This window comes from Haliotis asinina, chromosome 2, assembly GCF_037392515.1.
Source record: "Haliotis asinina isolate JCU_RB_2024 chromosome 2, JCU_Hal_asi_v2, whole genome shotgun sequence".
Taxonomy (NCBI): domain Eukaryota; kingdom Metazoa; phylum Mollusca; class Gastropoda; order Lepetellida; family Haliotidae; genus Haliotis; species Haliotis asinina.
This window is the reverse complement of record NC_090281.1, coordinates 90,025,037-90,046,421: the sequence shown is the minus strand read 5'-3', so window position 1 is coordinate 90,046,421 and position 21,385 is coordinate 90,025,037. Positions and strand designations below refer to the sequence as shown.

Here is a 21,385-nt window from a genome sequence, read left to right as displayed (position 1 = left end):
CATGCCGTCCTGAACAGGCTGCGAGTTCTCTAACAAAAATAACTTATGTTTCGAAAAAGAAACCTACAAGAAAATCGAACCCACATTTCTGATTGAAGGACCTCTTACCCACTCACCTACCATGCCCTCCAGAACAGGCTGCGAGTTCTCTAACAAAATAATTTATGTTTCGAAGAGCACATCGCAGTACATACACATGTGCAGAACATACAAAGACACATTAAGTTAAAGTGAATTCGGTGGTAACACAGCTAAAATAAAATTACGAATTTGTGCTGACTTTGTAGAATTTATGGCCGTCTTGTCCGTGTTGCTCCAAAACATGAAGCAGAAGTCCTGATTTGTCCGATATCAACACAAACAGAAGTGATTCATGTCTATACAGTGTGTGTGATTATGAAAAAAAGGATTATCTTTAAATCTCAAAAGCCTTTAAAAGTTCCAGCGACCTTGGTGATCAGTCTATAGCAGATAGTCTTTGCTTAAGTTTTGTCAAGAATTCCAAATTGTCATAACTAAATTCTCCCATTGATTAACAATAACAATTGTCCTTGATTCAAATCAAAAGACCATTTCAAATATTCCAACAACCCCACTGCCCAGTGCTCCGTCTGCCCCTTTACTGGTGATACCACTTCCACACCTACAACCGACACACAATTCCTGACTGAAACCATGTGTTGTATAACAGCTCTAGTAGAAGAAGCCAAGCAGGAAAGCTGTGACGACAGCCGACAGAATAGCAGCGATATTTGCTATCTTCCTTGCTCGGGGATTTTCGGCAATTGACGTCATCTTTTTCTTGATGAGAGCCCTTTCCTCTTTGGTGATCTTGGGCTTGGGTTTGTCTTCGATACCACACAGCCAGTTGTAGAGCTTCCGGCCCACAGACTTCTTCTTTGCTGCAAGCATTGAGGTATTGGTATAGTGAGGTAATGTTCGTAGTTATTGTAGTTTTATAGCTGTGTGAATGTGTGCGCGCGCGCGTGTGTGTGTAGTGTGTTTGTGTGCTGACAGGAAAGCGGACTGGTTTAAATGTCAGTGCACTGTCCATTTAGATTGTTCAGATTGGGTGGTCAGAGTTCTCGCAGGATTCTCCTGACGCAGCCTACAACAGGTGCTTGCTTTTGCTTTTGCTTTTAAATATTATTAATCTAAAAGATTAAAATATATTATATGGAAAGGGAGATAACTCACCTATCGGAGCTGCCGGCTCTTCGACATCATCGTCATCGTTGAATTCATCATCAGAATCGGATTCTTCCGGGTCAAGTGGGTCATGGCGGGTCCACCACGTGACCCGACGTAACTAGAACAGTAAACAATAACATTATATTTAGTGTATATCAACAGAAATTAACTCAAATCCATAATCGACTCGGTATAAAAAAAAGGAAAGTTCAAAGCCGGGTTTCACCAGAACACCTTCTTTTCCGCGTTGCTTTGGGGAAATGAAGTTTTATATGGAGCAGAGATATGATTCTGTCATTCTGATTAATCTTCATCTGCTTGTAAATCCGAGTCTGGATCATCCTGTGATGGATTACATTTCTATCCTTATCCAGTTCACATCACAGTGTTGTTACGGAAGTGACGTCTCGGCCTCAGTCGACCATCTCTTGCTGGTGACAGTAATTTAATCAGGCGGCCACGTTTTACGTCGTGCAATTCGGAGCGGGCGAAAATCCAATGAACCTTGGGTATTTGTCATAATAATTAGGAGTGAGTGAGTGAATTTAGTTTTACGCCGCACTCAGCAGTATTCCATCTATATGACGGCGGTCTGTTAATAATCGAGTTTGGACCAAACATAATAATTAGGAAATAGAACACACTACACAGCTGGGAATGTGTCCGTCAGTGTGTATCGGGGCAGGGTTAAGTTTAGGATGTGGCAAGGGGTGATGCTGGGATCGGGGTTGTGTATTTACCTTCTCTGGGGGTCGTGGTTTCGTCATCAGAGATATGATCACAGTTGAGATGACGGATACACCGGACAGGATGATGGCGAAGTGCAGGAAGCCGATTTTAGATAGCACTTCCGGTCTGTTGTCCACGTCGTCGCTGCCACAGAAGGGTGCCGGGTAGGAGAAGTCCAGCCCCATCCGGATGACACCCGCCACCAGACTGATCATTAGACCCCAGAACGCACCCTGATCAAGCAAACAGTTCGTTATCATGTGTCAGTTTAGCAAGTGTAAATTGTAAAAATACCTCGTTACAGTATGTTCCAACCTCCAAAGGTTTAATGAATGAACGTCGTCTGTAAATATTAAAATATGTCTTCTGGACGGCAGTTTCTCAGAACGGTGATGCATATATGTGTATAGTGGTATTCAGAAATATTCTGAATATAATATGATATAATATAAGCTGATTGTGACCAATATGTTTTCCTACTTTTCTCTACACTGGTGTCATTTCATCTGACAACAGTCTTTGTTTTCTGTTATATGACGGTGGTCTGTATATAATCAAGTCTGGACCAGACAATCCTGTGATCAACAGCATGAGCCTCAATCTACGCGATAGGGATACGGTGACATGCGTCAACCAAGTCAGCGAGCCTTACTACCCGATCCCGTTAGTCGCCTCTTACAAGCATGGGTTCACGGGACATTCACTCACCGGCTCCGTCGTCCTATTCCAGAAGAGTGCAAGGAGGAAGATACAGGTCCAGGGTGGAGCGGTGTAAGATGACACCGCCTGGAGGTAGCTCCACAGCTGCCCACTCTGTGCCGCCTGTAGGATGGGGAGCCACAGGATGCTGACGCCGATCAACACCAGGACACACACTCGACCCACGATCATCAGTTCGGCCTGGGACGCCTTCGTCCGGAACCTCTTCCAGATGTCCATAGTGAACATGCTACTAGCGCTGTTGAAGATGGAGGTGAGGGAGCTCATGAGGGCAGCGAGGAGTGCTGCCAGCATCACCCCCTTCAGACCTGTAAATACAGGGGTGGTAGAGTGAATCAGTTGATGAGGACGACCTTGGGGCGTGGTGCCAGGATTATTTTGGGCCCAAGATCCTCCACAGTTTCTGAATTAAACCCATCAGACGACTTTCGGTGGGTACCTATCTGGAAATCTGCAACCAGTGCAATCAATCCAATCAATCAATCAATCTCGGTCGGAATTTGGTTAAATTTTAGTATACCAAATTCTTCCCAAAGACAAAGACCGGAAACAGTTTCAACATCCCTAAGCATACCGTCACGTCCGATGACAAAGATTGGAAAGGGGGCTTATGTGAGAGAGACGGGTTTATTGTCAACAATTTGAATATCCTACCAAAGACTAAAGAACAACTTAATGGCAAAGCTGGAACATATTGCGGCCAATGGATGTGAGTATGTAATCCCAAGAATTGTGGAACTATGACAATAGCACTGACCTACTGGCATTTTCCTGAGGACAAGCAGTGGGTAGGCGATGTTGGTGCAGCCGGCACGGTTCTGACAGACGCGTTCGCAGTGGTCGGGGTCGGCACAGGCGACATCATCTACGAGGGAATATTGACCATGTAGTCGGTCATTGAGCCACCAAGAGAGGGTATATGAGACCTCGCTTGGCTATATAACTCGATAAGGGTGGGGTGGGGGGTGGGGGGATATTTAGGGGACATAAGTCACAGGGGTGGAGGGGTATTTGGATGGCACAACTATCAGAGGGGGTCATATATGAGACCCTTTGGGTGTGTGTTAGACAGGGCTTACATAGGTAGAGAGGCATTTGGGAGACGCAACTTGATCACAAGGGGACAGGGGTATATGTTAAGAGTTCGGTAGAGAGACACACCCCACAGAGAGAGAGAATTGGATTTGGGCGATACAACCATGGAGCGGGGAATGTTAAACGTTCAAGGAGAGACTATGGGGGGACGACTCACCTGCAAAAAGGATTCGACTGATCATGCCGGGGACAATCCACAGGAAGAAGTTGAAGATCTTGAGGACGGCGGCGAAGACGGACCCACCTTTGGCATGACTCAAGTTCTTCGCGGAGAGACATCTTTGTACCATGATCTAGAAGAGATACAGGATTTATATTATTGTGTTATTCTTAACGAATGCTGATTTTGTGCAACGTTTTCCTCAGTTACCCACTGTCGCCCCTCACCTCCATACAACATGCGTCATCTCACAGTGTAAGGAAAGACTAAACATAAGGGTAAAATTCTACACCACTCTGTCTGTGCTAATCCTTCTTTTCTCCAGACTTCCGGTGCACCCCAACTGATTGTCTAGGCGTCGCTCGCCTGAAGGGGACAGTCGTCACATATCATAAGACGCCCCGATGGTGGTAGATCAGAGCCTCTACCCGAGGGTGGCAATACACTGGGTGGTAAGCTGTCAGAGGATTATTCCTTACCGAGAACACCCACTACCTTTGGTGTTGAAAATACGTCCCAGGAGGGGCGAGGTCGTCTCGTACAACACCAAAGCACCCAAACACAGCCGGTGTGATTCGGTGTATTACACGTCTATCTGTTCCCCACCTTTAATTACCCTGCCCCACCCACCTGATCAGTGCACCACACCCACAGCCCGAGGGTTGTAAGCCCGAACACGGTGCCGGTCCAGGGAAGGTCTCCTTCTACAGGGTCCCTCCAGATGTGGAGGAAGTCGTTCCGTGGCATCCCACACTTGTACTTCTCCGGGTTGGCCAGGGTGTAGTTAGTGGCTGCGTTCACGTATTTCCTCATCATCTGCTCCCAGCCACCGACCTCGATGAAACCTGGAGAATACAGGTTTGTTGCTATACATGTCCCTACCAAGATGCCAGAACAGGGTGCTAATAGTGTACTAGGACGAAGGTTTAAATTTGTAACTCCACATTCAGCAGTATTTCAGCTTTACTACGTTGGATGGTAGTCCAGTCTCAATCAGGCAATCCCGCCGTGATCCATGCCGCCAGTGGAGACAGCACGTAATCCTCAAAACGCAGAGCGTGAACATCCAATTCTTTCAGTCGCATCCTATGACCGGCACAGGTTGTAGGGTAAATATTTCAATCAGGAATTTTCCCTCTGACTGGATTTACAAAGTCTCAATGTTATGTCTACTGTGAGCACACGTTTAATTTCAAATTTATATAATTACTGTAAAGAGTTGATTATTTGAGATCTGAAATGTATGTAAATGTTAATTTCTTTCCATAATGTTATTTTCGTGTCGTGCAATGCGATATTATCAAGTGCAGCTATGAAGTACTGATATACGAAACTAAAGCTGTATAGAGTTCAAGACTGTCCGTGACCTACTTATTATCATAAGAATGAAGGATGCAATGAGCAGGATGATGGTCTGTAGAGTGTCCGTGTAGATCACAGCAGCAAGGCCACCTGCAAGAAAACAAACGTTGTATTTAATACAATAAAATACAACAAAGGAAACAAAAACAGCTCAAACAAAGCAGTCTATTCACCATCACTCAAAAAATGAATGATGTCAACGACTGATTTAAACAAGAGTCATCAGAAGATTACATATCCCCTGGCCCCACATATTTGAAAATACAAATCATCTGACAGTTACTTGATGTTGTTTTAGAATACGTTTCCATGGAAATCAGTATAATCCATGAAAAAAATATACATGCCATATATCTGTAAACAGCAAAAGGCACCACTTCAAGATCTGTCTCATAATGGTTTGAAATGTTTTTTGAGCTGTGCTCCGGAAACGAAGTTCTAAAAATGTCAAAAATGTGTAAACAGCAAAAGGCACCGCTTTGTGGTCTGCGTCACATATCTGCCAAGTTTTGCTGAAAGATATTGAACAGTTTTCGAGTTGTGCTCCGAAAACGAAACCCATCCCTCCCTATTGAGTCAGAATCGTTGCCATGGAAAATGGGAAAATGATAAATCAAAAAAATCTGTAAATAGCAAAGGGTGCCACTTTGGGATCTGTCTCACATATCTGGCAAGTTTTGCTTAAAGATATTATGAAGTTTTCGACTTGTGTTCCGGAAACGAATCTCATCCACCCCTTTTCAGACTAGATTTGAATCGCTTCCATGGAAAATGGGAAAATGATAAAGAAAATAAATAAATAAATAAATCTGTAAATAGCAAATGGCGCCACTTTAGTTTTGCAGAAAGATATTAAAAGGTTTTTGAGTTCTGCTCCTGAAACGAAGCCCATCCCTCCATTTTGAGACAAAGTCCGAATCGTTTCCATGGAAACCTAGAAAATGATAAATCACAAAAACTTGTAAATAGCAGAAGGCGCCACATTCAGTTCTGGTTGATATATATACCATGTTTTGCAAAAAAATATTGAACGGTTTTTGAGTTGTGCTCCGGAAACGAAACACACCTTTCAATTTCTTGAGACTAAGTCCGAAACGTTTCCATGGAAACCGAGAAAATAATAACTCATAAAAACCTGTAAAGAGCAAAAGGCACCACTTTAGGTTCTGACTGATATATCTACCAAGTTTTGAAGAAAAAAATATTGAATGGTTTTTGAGTTATGCTCCTGAAACGAAGGCCCACCCACCATTAGACTAAGAGCAAAACGTTCCATGGGAAAACAAATATTTTAGTCTAAAAATATTGAACGGTTTCTGAGTTATGCTCCGGAAACAAAATGATTACGGACGGACGGACGGACGGACGGACGGACGGACGGACGAGGCGTCGACTATAAAATGGTGCTTATGTCATGGCAAGATGGGGAGCATTAATGCAAGACAGGCGACGCTGCTCGCATACAGTAACAACCTACCTGCCACTGTGTAGATGGCAGTGACGCCGAGGATGACGACGACACATACGTACAGGTTTAGCCCCAGCAGTTGTTGGATGAAGATGGCGCCCGAATACACCTCAGCCTGTGACAACATGCACGTACTAGCATCATCAGTTGATAACACTAATATATACTATATTTTTATTGTATGAAATCTTTAGTTTGGGCTCTGGGAGACTTACATGGTGAAATCCCGTTAACCCGAACGATAATGTTCTCACTGAAAGCATGCAGATTACTACTGTCCGGAATAACCAAACACAGCTACAAAGTAATGTATATCTGGCACTAGTTATACGATTGATGAAGTTTCCGCAATATGCAGTGTCCAAAAGTTTCACTGTGATTATTCATGTGGACTGCAAATACTTTACTTCTTACTTGTCGTGGATAAGTGATTGATTGCTGAGTAAAGCCCCATCATCAATATTTTAATCGGTAGCATGTAAGTAATTGAGTGAAAACCAGTCCTGAGCCGAACCCACAACACACGCCGTTTAGGTGACAACATCTCCTCAAACACACCCTTCCTCTCATCCCTACCTAAACACACCCTCAAGTCTCCCAACGGGGTGGACGAGGTTTACCGTTATTTTGGTGAGGATGTACAAGATGAGGGCCAGGCCGGACAGGTACACTCTTAGTCTCCTTCCCCCAAACCTCTTCTTCAAGTACTCCGGCATTGTGAACGCCTGTACAACAGAGAAAGTATAGTAAACACAACTATAGAAGGCGTATTGGTTGGTAACAGCGAGCACTAACATCTGAATGCATTGTGATACAAACGCTCGAATCTTTACTCGTATATACTCCTTAGAATCTTAGCGTTTGGAACTTTAGGCAATTCTCGAATGTATTTCGAATTTATTTGTCCCTGTATATAGTATGTTGTACAGTTCACAGGCATAATGTTCCGTTTAATCTTGGTAAACACAGAACAATTCTTAAGTTCGGGGTCTAAAGGATGAGACAGATTTCTAGACATCCAGCAATGATTTTGCTCAAATGTTGCAAGAAGGCGTGATTCATAAGTTAGTGGGTTATGCTTTCCGCTGCTTTTAGCAATATCCCAAACTATCACGGCGGGGGACATCAACTTCACACATAAATCCCATCTGGGAATCGAACTCTGGTGTTCGACGCTTTAACCACTAGGCTACCTGATTGGACTCGCAGTCAACAGAGAGTCGGTTCGTCGCATTCGTTAGTTCGTGCAAGTAATAAAGTTGTGGTAGTGCTGTTGCTTACCCCGCTGGCGACGTAGACAGGAACGAAGACCCATCCGAGAGCAATCAGCAGGTAGATGGCCTGACAAACGGAACATGCAGAAGTAAGTAAAAGCATCGGAAAACAAAAGTAAATTGTCATTATTATAAACCGCTCGATGCTGAAAGTTTCATGATATGTCAAATATCCGAAAACATTGTCAAGTAACAGGTACAAACTTCCACAGAATTGTTAATATAAGTAACCTTAAATGTTATATGTATACACATGGACCGTATGTGGAGCTGCAATACCTACATGCCACTCGTATATCGCACATGCAAACCCGCCGGCCGCTGCCGTCCCCGCCAGACCGATAAACATCGGGGCACCAACGTTGCTAGCATATATGGACGCGCCCACCTGGAAAACAATATATGGAATATGTGTCCATAATTTTTATACAACTCTTACAGAAAATTATTCGATTACAAATAATTTTTAAGGAAATAACTTTTGACTTTTTCAAAGTTTTTCGGAGGAGTATCTGTTAATGAAAACAAATGATATGACTGTTTTTGTAAGCAAAGCCTAAATAAAAAATTATTTGTATTTGTAATTGTACTATCATGATCCTATCCAAACTGCTTTGTGTTACATATTTGTTGGAGATTTCTAGGATGAAACATAGATGAGTGGGTTTAACCCTGCTTTGACTAAGGAACCCACAAAGGAATGTTAGATCACAGCGAGTTGGTTGGTTGGTTGTTTAACGACACACTCCGCAATATTCCAACTATATGACTGTGATCTGACAATAGTCGAGTCTGGATCAGACAGTCCGGTGATCAACAGCACGAACCACAACATGGCAGTTCAGTGTGGTGGAAAGCTCAATGTAAAAGCCTATTGCTGTTAAACGAAAAAAATGCTTCTCGCGGACTGAGGATTCAAACCCACAGCTATTGAATCCGGGCACCAGGGGACTGAAGCATGAACGTTCCTGCCTTGTTACAACTAGTATATGTTAGCTTACATTGGGAATCTGACTTAACTTACATTGGGAATCTGACAGGTGCTGGAATGCAGTCGTGTGGATACGTTTAAAGCACAATCATTATCTCAACAGAGTGAAGGTATATCTGAGTTCACCATAGGGTTATAATCTACCGGTTTTTGAGTGTTTATGTGCAACTTTTGCATGGGCGGCGAGGGGCTTTTGAAAAGGGGCGGTGCACACTTCATTTTCACCAGGGTTTCAATGGCCATTTAACAAAATGTCAGAACAAAATGGGGGTATGCATCCATTCAAACCCCACTGTGTATAGTTTCATGAAACAGGGATAAGAGGGATCGTGCCATTCCAAATTGTGGTCACTTTGAGGCTGCATCCCACGATTAGCTGATACTGACAAGATTAAGATAGGCAACTCTGCAAAACATGTCACGGAGGAGATAGGGTATGCAATGTGCGATAAAGCGGGGTACGGGACACAAAAAGTATTACCTAACCTCGGCGTAAAAAAATTCAACACTCACTCGCCTACCCATACACCTTCAAATGGCAGAAACAAGTCGGGTTTGGCTAATTGTTGGGTTTTAAGTATCAGCAGATCCTAATGGCTAAGGGACATAACTCTTTACGACTCTCCAAGCACATTTCAATGAACACTTCGCAGCGTCTTACACTAGAGGAGCAGACATATTAATATCAACCCACTCGCATTTTTATCTAAAAGGCACTTTCAAACCATTCAAGACAAGGTGCATGTAAAAACACGTATGTAGAATGCGCCCTCAAAGGTCACTGGAGACCAATTCATAACAAACAAAGCCTACAGAAATGTCACGTTGAGCCCAAGAGATCATACAATGTGAGTAAACGATGCTGCAAGTTGAATCGGGTTTGCATAACATACGAATATAAAGGAAGATAGCAGTACATTGAAAAGGGTGTCTGATTTTGGGACAAACGACCTTGAGAATATACTAGGTCAACTGGTCGCTTTAATTGAATACTCCTGCGCGCCTTCGCGCTACAAAGCTGAAATGCGTCAAGTGTTGGTTTGGGGATGTCAGTAATAAGATGTATGATAAAACCATACTTTGATGTCCACAGACACACATTGCGTTGGGGTTTTTGTCACTGTGTATTCAAACTGATGAAACGACGACATTCATTATTCCCATTCGTTGAGTTTACCATCTGTAGTGCACTGAAGACGTCCTCGGCCTCCATAGTGGCTTTTTGATGTGTCGGAAAGGCCTTACAGTGTTGCCATTGAGGCAGCAGGACTGTATCATGTCTTCGGTTTCAGACACTAAATCACCAGTCATCTATCACAACGTAACACACAAGGTATTGACATTCGCACCCGAAATTAATTTTAAAGACATTTATGCCTGTGACATCTTCATTATCGGTTCAATCGTTGCCTCCATACGTGTTTTATATACATGAGGAAAATATAGGAGCACCGCCCATTTATCATAGAATGACTATGTTACCATTCAACAGCACAGTAATTATCCAAACCTCAATTTAACTTACTGTATGATTGCACTCACACTCAATGAAGAAAAGAATGACAAATCGAGACACAAAACAACCTGTAGTTTATTGATTTTATTGTGTTGATAACTATGGTCGCATGGCGTCAACAAAATTCGAACATACAATCCTTAAGAAATCACACAAGTATCAACAACTGAGCACAATGTCAAGATCTGGTGCAAGCTCCGCCAACTGCAATGACATCCCTGACTGGCCTTCTACTCATTGACGGTAGCAGACGTGGAAATTTGACGTTCAGCTACTGCGGTCTATTCTACCTTATACATCTCATTTACGTACTGTGCGGCACATAATTCGGGAACATGCTCTGTTCGACTTCGTCCTGGACACTTGGCCGAGAATGTATAGTTGATACTATCTCTCGACGTAAGAAATCACCAACGGCACAAATGCACGACGTAGCCTAGCACCGTCGCCCTTGAAGACTGACCTTTAGTTCAGTGGATGGCCAGTGGAATGTACTAAAAACAAACTTGTTTATATGTCATTGATGTACAGTTGTCCGTTCAGACTAACAAGGTGACAAGGTCAGGTTTGCAGTAATGTGAGAGTTCCCCCCCCCCCCCCCCCCCCCACACACACACACTATAATTAACCCCTCCCAAACAACCCCTGCTCCAAGACATTCCATTCTGATATACAGTGTTTCGACGGTGCCAAACATGAGCTGGGCTATCAGTCAAGAACAAAAGACTGTCGTCCAACCTGTTGACTCAAGTCAAGTGACCTTGACACCAATCTAGTCATGTCGTGCTGTTGGAACAAGACCGGACGCCTACAAGTCGTCTGGCTCTATATCTGAATCTTTCAGGAGATTTTGGACCCTTCTATTGGACAGGACGACTGAGTGGAAGACACTCTATTCAATATGATTCAAAGATGAAAACGTCTTCTATTTGTAAGTGCGACGTTTCGATATAGACTCTTGCAGTGCTGTCAAGCATAATTTATCGAAAGATCGCACTCACGAATAAGAGAAGTTGTTATCCATAACGTTTGTCCTATATTGTACTTCCATGCCCTCTCAAATGCCAGGGGCGGTAGGGTAGCCTAGTGGTTCAAGCGTTCGCTCGTCACGCCGAAGACCCGGGTTCGATTCCCCACATGGGTACAATGAGTGAAGCCCATTTTCTGGTATCCCCCGCCGTGATATTGCTGGAATATTGCTAAAAGCGGCGTAAAACTAAACTCACTCACTCACTCAAATGCCACTCAGAGAAGTAATGCAAGCCACGCTGTTTTTCACACGACGCCCGATTTAAACAGCTGAAGTCCAAAAAGGCCTGTGGAGTTGTCCCCCCTGATGACGACGACACTGATGATGTTGTCGGCATTGTCTTGCAATAGTTTCAATGACATGACAGTATTCTGCATTCCAAAACTTGCCATGTTTGAGCACTTACCAGTTAAAGAGGCCCCATATTTGCATATCAACAACGAAATCAATATATCTTTCAAGGTATCGATTTGTCAAAACAGATTACTGAAACTTGATATTTGCTGACGACGTGAACACGTACTGCTCGCTGCTCGTACATATCTAAAGTCAGTGAAGGGAAACTTGATCATATACACAACTGTTAGCATAGAATGGATATATATAGCTGCATGGGGGTAAAAACCCTTTCTGTTGCGATACCTTATTTTACTTTTTCTCAGTATATTTCAATATTTTATGGCAAAGGGTGAATTATCTTTTTAGGTTTAACGGGCACGGTCAGCGTTCTTGTTGATCTCCCTGGGGCTCACTTTCTTCAGGTTGTCCTGTTACGTGTAAGGAACCCTTTGATGAAAATACTATACAAAGCAGCATATAACTTACTCAATCACTCACTCATTCACCCTCTCACTCACTCACTCACTCATTTGAACGGATGATATAGCACGGTGAAAACCAAACGTAGAGGTAAAGTGTTACCAAACCAAGGGACATAAGCAGGTCGCACCCTCTTTTGTATGACTCAACTTTCGTTTTAATTTAGTCGAGATCAATATTCCAGGGCAATGAACAAATTCCCATCATGTCACGATTTGTACTTGACGATGCCACTTGGAGTGATGCCATCAGCTAACAGGAATACAAACAGTGTCAAGTGTATTCTCAGATCATACGTCCTTGGCGCCATGACATGGATAGCTCGATCTTCTGAGGCTGTGCTAACACCTTCGCGAGACAATGACCTGAATAGTGTGAGCGTAAACATCACCTTTCAGCTGGTGATACTGGGCCTTATAATGTGTTGTGTGAAGTACTAAAAGTGCACTACTGCGTGGTTGATATCTGTGTTTCGAAAGGTACATCGGAGTAAACCACCTGATATTAACGAAAAGTACTTTATTGTGTCTTTGTTTATAACATTTCAGTGGGATTCAATTTTCAGTGCGAACGAACGAAAGGTTTAGGTTCGTTTGTCTTTGTATCTCAAAAACAAACAAAAGGGCTCACAGTCTCAGTCCATTATAACATGGAGGGCAGATATCTGATTGGCTAAAGAACCACACACTTTTTTATGGAATGGAATGTAATGAACGAAATGGCAGTGGATGAGATGCATCACGTGACTTACCGGAAACCAGTGCATCTCCTTCCCAGCCAGGAAGTACCCGGCTGTACTGTCTCTGTTTGGTCGGAAAGTGGACTGAAAGACAAAGGGAATAATTTAGTTTGTTTTTACACTCCATAATATGTTGGTTACATATGAATATCTCACAGTGTGACTTCACTCTACTAGGGACAGGCGCTCATTTCCGCCAAGGCTCCTGAGCAGAATTGTTGCCTTAGCTTGGTACGAATCCTAAAAGCACCAGAACTACACTGAAACCCTTGAGACATTGTTCAAGCATGAAGATAAGATTCATTGTTAACAACTCGAGGGTCACACACAAGAACATGCACTCACTTGTATGCGCATCCTTAAAAGGTCATTACATTACGTGTTGCTTTATTCAAATTAAATTTAATTAGGTTTATGTCAAAGATCCAACCATATATTTTGATACACTTGTTAATTTGACTGGCCAAAATGGTTTCTTTGTGTGGTGCTAATATATATAACTTCATATCGTTTGCTATTCGCGCCATGGCATTTCTTACTCCACCCAGTTCATACTAAATTCTTGAAAACTGGTGGATGCAAGAAAGTATGACATGAACATTGAATTTGAAGAAAGAATTCAACAGGTTATCAAAACTTTGCCCATGTCGCTCAAAGATGCAAGCACATAAGACACCCCCTGGCGTATAACCTATTCTTGTGAGTGAGTGAGTGAGTGAGTGATCGAGTGAGTGATCGAGTGAGTGATGTAAACATTCTAATTATGGCTTAGGTGATCTGTTTATCGTCCAGTTCCTACGTGCACAAAGCGATCTTGGCGCTACGAAACCCTCGAGCACGGGTTTGGTGCTGACACAGCAAAACCTGTAAGGAGGCGAACCACCGACGCAGGCCTAGTCTACGCCACACGAACGCATATCCACTTGGTGACCAGCTTTACTAGCGATATTCCATGAGTATCACATTGTACACATAACGTGAATGGACTCGGCCCTGGGGAGTAACGGACGTAGACCTCAACCACAAATCTACCCCACCGCTCATGAAAGTAAACATTTGAAATCGTGTCATATCTGTATATGATACTTTATGTTCATCTGAATTGTCTCAGATCACCCACACAAACATGACCGACCAGCGGCACATCAAGTACCACCAAGTTGTCTTTGTGCCGTCACGTACAAAGGTGATATATTCTGGCCAATCTCGGCCGATATGTACGGTACGTGGGGACGGATGAACCGGAGTTTAATGCCCTTGTTCATCTCACCTACAGGTGCAAGCCCTGGTTTAATGCCACATTAACTGACTTCAGTGGAACTTGGATTTCCTTTGTTCATTTTATAAGATCTTCTTAAAATGCTCATATTTATGACCGTAATCACTACAACGGCAATTCGTTTAACAAGGCAGGACCGTAACTGTCAATTCATGCAAATGTTTTGAAAAAAAGACGTTAGGTTGTTTCAGTCTTTCATAATGAAAAAATAAAATAATTTATTTAATTTCAGAAGTATTCAAAGTCAGTTAAAAAATCCCTTCATATTTTATAGGTGTGTTTAACGTGAAGCGTTTAAACAATAGCCGCCAATTATAAATCGTTTGACATATTAAATAAATGCATATTACGACTAATTGATCATAACAATGATTCACAGTAGAAATCCCTCTTTCAAAGTCCTGAAAATGAGGAACAAATTACCAAGAAATATAAACATAAGTAATCAATTATCATTATTTCAGTAATAAACAATAATTCAACACTTACCCATAATCCGACGCCCAGCACCAAGGCAAAGTAAATTGCGATGCAGGCATAGTCCCCCGCCTCGAGAACTTCCACCATCTTTCTAAACCTCCGATACCATTTAATTACAAAATACAAAAATTGACCAAAAGCTCCAGGCACTGTTTCCCGCAGGCCGAGACAAGGAGTCGAGGTATTCTGACAGCAACGAGTTCGTCAGTGCACCTGTCAAGTTTGGGTCATTTTACGGTAAAGTAAACAAGTAAACAGTGGTACCGAGGATCGAGGTCCCGGGTGTCCTTTCGGAGTGTGAGAGGCTGGTAACTAAGGCTTGGTGTATAAAATGGCTGAATGCATTATCATCCTAGTCTACACAAATATGGCCTGAATATGTTTTAAAGGAGTTTGCCCTTGCGTCTTGGGTCGATTTCATCAGAACTGACCGAGAACAAAATGCATCTGAACATGCATATGCTAATCCACGTATTTACTAAATCTTGTTTTTGCAAGTTCATGGATGGTCAGGTTACATGTTGTTTACATGCTCATTACGTTTGTGCATGATAATGCTGTTTGGGCAATGACAAGCAAGATTACAAAGATGAATCTTATAATGCTATAACTGCGCCAGGCCCACTCGTCTTGAGCCTCTGCATAAATTGCATACATTATATCCCAAACAGAGCCCGTTGTAGAGGAACTGTCCAATAAGATGCAGTGTTAAATGTCGACCAAGCACGAGCATCCCCGTACGTGGATTAAACCAGACAGGGGGGTCTTTTATTGCGTGGCACGTCACCTTGTGACGACCTGTCGTGACATGAAGATCGAGGGTGAAACGAGAGTATATATGTTTCGGGGAATGTCAGGCTGCAATAATACTTTAAACCTGATAGTACTAAGTCAGGATTACCGAATCATCAACACATTGATTTACTGTTCCTGAAGTACATCTTTGGCCCTTCTTCCTAGAGTGTTCTGCAGTGTCATGGTCCTATATGAAGCACGACCGGTGAAGACCAGGGTTTGATGTGGTCTTCAGTAGCCAACGCTTGCGTAAGAGACGACTAACGGGATTCACTTCAGGTTCGCTTGGTACATGTCATGGGTTCCCTTTTGCGAAGATTGATACTTATGATGTTGATCACTGGATTATCTGGTCCAGACAGGATTATTTACAGAAAGCCGCCATAGGGTTGAAATATTGCTGAGGTTATATTTTTCCCCCAGATCAATGGAGCTCATTTTCTGAAATGAACTTTATTTGTTTCCATCCAAATTAAATGTTTTCATAGACTAAGCGTCGATCCAATGTGTATCATTTAATGCTAACGTTGTGAACACAGATCATATTGACATAACTGTCAGTTATTCGTTGACTGCTAGAACAATAATGGTGAACGAACTCTCTCTGAAAACACAGAGCACATCACCACACCGCCAGCTCAGAACGAGATGTTATGACGTGACACATTTATAGTGAGAAAGGCAGACATACATATACATGAACATACACTGGACGAAAACATTCACAGGTGCGTTTTTGGTTCACGTGTCTATAGAATTGCACATTATAGTGAACTGCATGCTTGCATTTCACAGATCCTCAGAGTTTAGCCAACTTTGATGCGTGATAGATCTTAGGTTATCCACGCAGACAAGCCTTCACATATGCAAATGATGCAAGTGCAAATGCGCGCGCGCGCACACACACGTGTGTATGTATCATAGGAACGTAGCATAGGAACAGATGTTACATTTCCGATAAAGCAATATCATTGGAAATATGCAACATTTGCTGTACACCACACAATAGAAGATTATGGCACGTAAAGGATAATTACCAGGAGTGAAAGTGTGGAAACAGGAAGAGAGAACAGGATGGGGGGGAAAGAGTAAATGGCAATGGAGGGAAGAAGTTTAGGGACAGACGGTGTCGGTGACTGTGTGTTTAAACTGTAAGTGTGGGCGTTAATGTTGACCATTTGTTGTTAGTGTGCCATTAGCAGGTCCGTAAATATATTTATCAATGTCATAAATTTGCTTAATGTTTTTCACCAAACCTTGGAAATGAAAATTTCTTTCATTATTTTTACACGCATGCACGCACGCACACATCATATGTCAGGATGCACACACATCGCCATCATGTCAAGATGCACACACATCTAGATCATATGTCAAGATGCGTGTGTGAGAATACCCTGCATAAAAACGAACGCATATAGGCACGCTCCCAATAATGCGCATGCACAGTTAAAGAAAGGTTCAAAGTCGTGTTTTTGTCCAGTTTTTATCCGTAGTCAGAGACATTTCCTGGACTGGGATATGTTAACAATGACTAATAACAAACAGCCACTTAAAAAACCCTTGGCACGTCACTGCGTCCAGTGCAGTCATGTGTTTTACTTTAATCCATGTGCACGACTGGTGATCATACCATCAACAGGACTTCCTTGAGAACCTGCGGGTGATCTGTTATTTCAAAGACATGTCAACATATGATAGAAGAGGAAACAGACTAGCCAAAAGAGGTTTAAACTAACACTTGCAGGATATAACATGGATTTAAAGCAAGAAATGAAATCTGTTTTGAAGATGCACAGTACAATTCTGTTCACGAGCACAAATACTCACACCTCTGCTTTAAATATACATCATGTTTTTAATATTTTACTACACGTCAGTAGCTAATTACCAGAAATTTGCTTCACATAAATACCTTTGCGTTTATGTTATTCGCGGCTGAAGTGATGGTATAGTCCTTTCAGCCCAGGGGCAGCGATGAAGATTAACGGATGCGTCTGTAAAATCCTGCATGCCGCATCTTACAGTACCCTCTTGGTTCGGTCCTCTGAACGCGTCTGAGAACACATGGTGTGTGCAGCTGTCAGGGTTTGATTCACTTTCCCTCAATCATACTACCCGTCAAAAGTTTAGCCTCACTGTTCAAAATAGATTTTGCAAAATATTCCATACTGTTTAAAGGAAGTGTTTACACATGAATTGATATATTGTAAAACAAATTCGTAACGTTGAAAAGATTATTGTCATGAGTTCAACAAATGGCGAAATTCGGTGAAAATTGGCGAATTCGTAACACAATTATAACGCAGGTGTTCACATGCATTCCCCCATTTGAGAGGCGGTGGGGTAGCCTAGTGGTTAAAGCGTTCGCTCGTCACGCCGAAGATCCGGGTTCGATTCCCCACATGGGTACAATGTGAGAAGCCCATTTTCTGGTGTCCCCCGCCGTGATATTGCTGAAATATTGCTCAAAGTGGCGTAAAACTAAACTCACTCACTCACTCAATTCCCCATTTGAGTGACCTGGTGTTGCCCTGAGCTAACGGTTAATGTGATCTGACAAATGCTCTGTATGTTAGTTTGGTGCTTGCGCCGACCTGGCGATCTGGAGATGCTTTAACCAAAACGAGAATGTCGTAATCTGAAAAGGAATGATAAAGTCCAGTAAGGAGATTGATGCTTCAGATCTTCTACTGCAACTTTCGTCTGATTTTGATGACTGGACAATACAATATAACGACACTCTTCTTCATATTCTGGACTGTCATGCTCCGATAAAATAAACTAGAACTTTCACTCAAAGCCGGGATGTCCATGGTACAGCAACATTGTACACCAGGCAAAAAGGGAAAGACACATGTCATCGGTTCCCTGTTGCGCAGATCGATGCTCATGTTGTTGATCATTGGATTGTTTGGTCCAGACTCGATTATTTACAGACCGCGCCGGTTTGTAAAATAATCGAGTCTATACAAGACAACCCAGTGATCAACAGCATGAGCATCGATGACTTGAGTCAACCAAGTTATCGACCCTGACCACCCGATTCCGTTAGCCACCTCTTACGACAAGCATAGTCACCTTTTGTGGCAAGCATGGGTTGCTGAAGACCTGTTCTATCCAGGATCGTCACGGGTCCAAGAAACAAAGACTGGACTGCTACACCACTATAAGGTCCGACACACCGAGAGCATCCGGTTCCTGAGGGAGAATCACAGTGTTCCCCTGAAGGTTGTTATTGGAGGTTAGCTAGTCTAATAAGGACAAGTGCACACATCTTCAGACTGGATCGAACCCTACGATGAGACCGTTCCATGCCTGTGTCCCCCTTTCCGAATAAGCACCAAGCTTCCATTTGGCGTGATGTTCGCGGAGGAGGGAGGGGCGCAGCGCAAATACAGCATCAGGGTTCCTGTGTCTGAAAGAGTCATGGATTGGCATCGCGTCTTGGGTCGTAAAAGTAAAAGTAAAGTATATTCCATATCACTGATATTTGTACACAGATTATAAAGCTAATGATGGGACGTATGAAAAGCTGTAACCTTAAAATCGAACTGAAATATTGCAACAGTTTTACAAACATATGGTATAACACTATATGGAACACCCCCGCACCACTACCCGAGACATCACCTCTACCATATGGGACACCACCACCGCACCGCTACCTGACACACCACCACTATATGGGACACCACAACTACCAATACCACTACGAGAGATCCTTCCACCAACAACACTACCATCGCACCACTTCCTGGGGCATCACCACCACTATTACGCAAATAACCGAGGCACCACTACCTGATACACCACCACCACTACCATTACGAGAGACCCAACCACCACCACCCCTACCCGAGACATCACCACCACTACCTGAGACATCACCACCACTACCTGAGACAATTATCCCACTACCCGAGACATTACCACCACTACCCGAGACATCACTACCACTACTTGAGACATCACCACCACTACCTGAGACATCACCACCACTACTTGAGACATCGCCGACACTACCTGAGACATCACCGCCACTACTTGGGACATCACACCACAACATGAGACATCACCACCACTACTTGAGACATCACCATCACTACCACAGTGCCACTGCCTGAGATCACCACTACCTGAGACAGTGTCACCGCCATCAGTACAACAGACCTACGGCCATCACAACTATCCCCTATACAATAATCCAACACCACCATTACACGACGAGGCCCAACCACCCTTCTCAGTTCAAAAGCTAAAAACAGTTAAAATCCTATCGTAAATTTGCGTACTGTATCGAGCGTTAGAGGAAACGTGACGTGACTGACACATGGCACCGTAGCACGGTATCCCAATAGCGTAGATCATTACAGGATATTTTAATTCAGTAATTTTTTTATTGCGCACATATTCACGCAATAAGTACATGATCAAAGCGCAGATTATTATCATTATTTCACTGTTTAGCTTTTTCCCGTCTTAATCATTGGATGCCAATCTCAATGGCACATCACCCTCGAGATCATGCAATTATTGCAGCCAGTAAGTGCACTAAGTCATTGAGGCCTTCCTATTGGCATCTGGGTGGACTAGGACATTTATCCACGGTACTCTGCTGCACGTGGCGGACCGATGCTCATGCTGTGTTGATCACTGGATTAGTTGGTCCAGAATCGATTATTTACAGACCATATAGCTGGACTGCTGCATTCTCACGAGAATGAAACATAATACAAATATTTCAGCTGTCAATGTAGTTAAACTAGCTTTCAACAATTTCAGATTTTTACATAAATATCACAATTCATGTTTCAGTCTTTAAAAGTCAAAAACTCAATGGCACTTGTAAACAATAAAGCAAAACCTTAACACTGACTTACTTAATCTCCCCAGAATGTAACATACTACAAACTTGTACTAGGACTTGTAACTAACTGTAGGTAAACTTCAATCAAATCGAAACACAACCGCGTCCCTCTGTTTTATATTTTCACTTTAAATATCACCACTTCAAAGCCCTTTGTAGTGTTCATAGTTTAAACTACCGGAAGAAAACTCAAACTTTCATGGAATATTTCTGAAACAGCTTTCCACTCAAAAATATAAGAAACAGTTCTGAACCTAAACAAAAAATATGGGCTTTACAAATCACATAATCTCGTTTCGGGGCCAACTGATTGCATATCAGCTTCGTGGTAAACCGGACACGTGTTTCAAGGCTATAAAAGGTATTGCTTTGGATGGGCAAGATTATGATTTAGGACAGTATGTAGATGATACTCTGCTTTTTCTTGACGTTGTATTCCTTTTATGAAACATCAAATGAATAGTAAAAAAAACCCAAAAGCTATCTATCCCCATTTATCATGGCTTAATAATTCTTCATCTTAAGACACAATTTGGATTTGAAAGTTATTTTACCTCAATACAGCTAAATTAAACTGCTTCGTTTTCGAGCATGTAATCACAGTCTACCAGTGGCGGTTGGCGATTAGAATGATGTACCTTTACTCGAGCGTGTATTTACTCTTAATAACACCTGTATCGGTAATAACTATCATGCCGTTTTAGAACGTCCTTATAACATACAGCATACATATAAGATATTAAACCTTTACAAGAAACAAGCAAACTCAATTTTGTTAACTGTTTCAAAATGAAAAAAGTTGCTAAAATAGGAAAACTCTGAAGTTTCATAACGCTGTCATGTCCAGGTACAAGTCACTGGGAAACT

The 21,385-nt window shown here is 42.6% G+C and overlaps 1 protein-coding gene across 1 annotated transcript; it reads right to left on the bottom strand.

The window, feature by feature from the left end:
* Positions 1 to 692: 692 nt before the first annotated feature.
* Positions 693 to 15,116, bottom strand: LOC137272990 (sodium/glucose cotransporter 4-like). The gene is made up of 14 exons (XM_067805430.1): positions 14,863 to 15,116; positions 13,107 to 13,178; positions 8,283 to 8,387; positions 8,007 to 8,066; positions 7,346 to 7,450; positions 6,735 to 6,840; positions 5,267 to 5,347; positions 4,526 to 4,740; positions 3,893 to 4,028; positions 3,398 to 3,505; positions 2,629 to 2,948; positions 1,932 to 2,153; positions 1,198 to 1,309; positions 693 to 902 (listed from the first exon to the last, which is right to left on the bottom strand). Exons 1-14 carry the CDS (start codon positions 14,938 to 14,940, stop codon positions 694 to 696), a joined length of 1,929 nt encoding a protein of 642 aa, XP_067661531.1. The 5' UTR covers positions 14,941 to 15,116; the 3' UTR covers position 693.
* Positions 15,117 to 21,385: the final 6,269 nt, after the last annotated feature.

What these genes read in the sequence shown, in the direction of transcription:
- LOC137272990 (XM_067805430.1), bottom strand. Translation starts at nt 14,940, where the DNA reads ATGGTGGAAGTTCTCGAGGCGGGGGACTATGCCTGCATCGCAATTTAC. An exon ending in ACATCCTCACCAAAATAACG is followed by an intron (nt 6,841 to 7,345) that starts GTAAACCTCGTC and finishes ATGTTGTCACAG; the next exon opens with GCTGAGGTGTATTCGGGCGC. An exon ending in CAGTCGAATCCTTTTTGCAG is followed by an intron (nt 3,506 to 3,892) that starts GTGAGTCGTCCC and finishes ATTCCCTCGTAG; the next exon opens with ATGATGTCGCCTGTGCCGAC.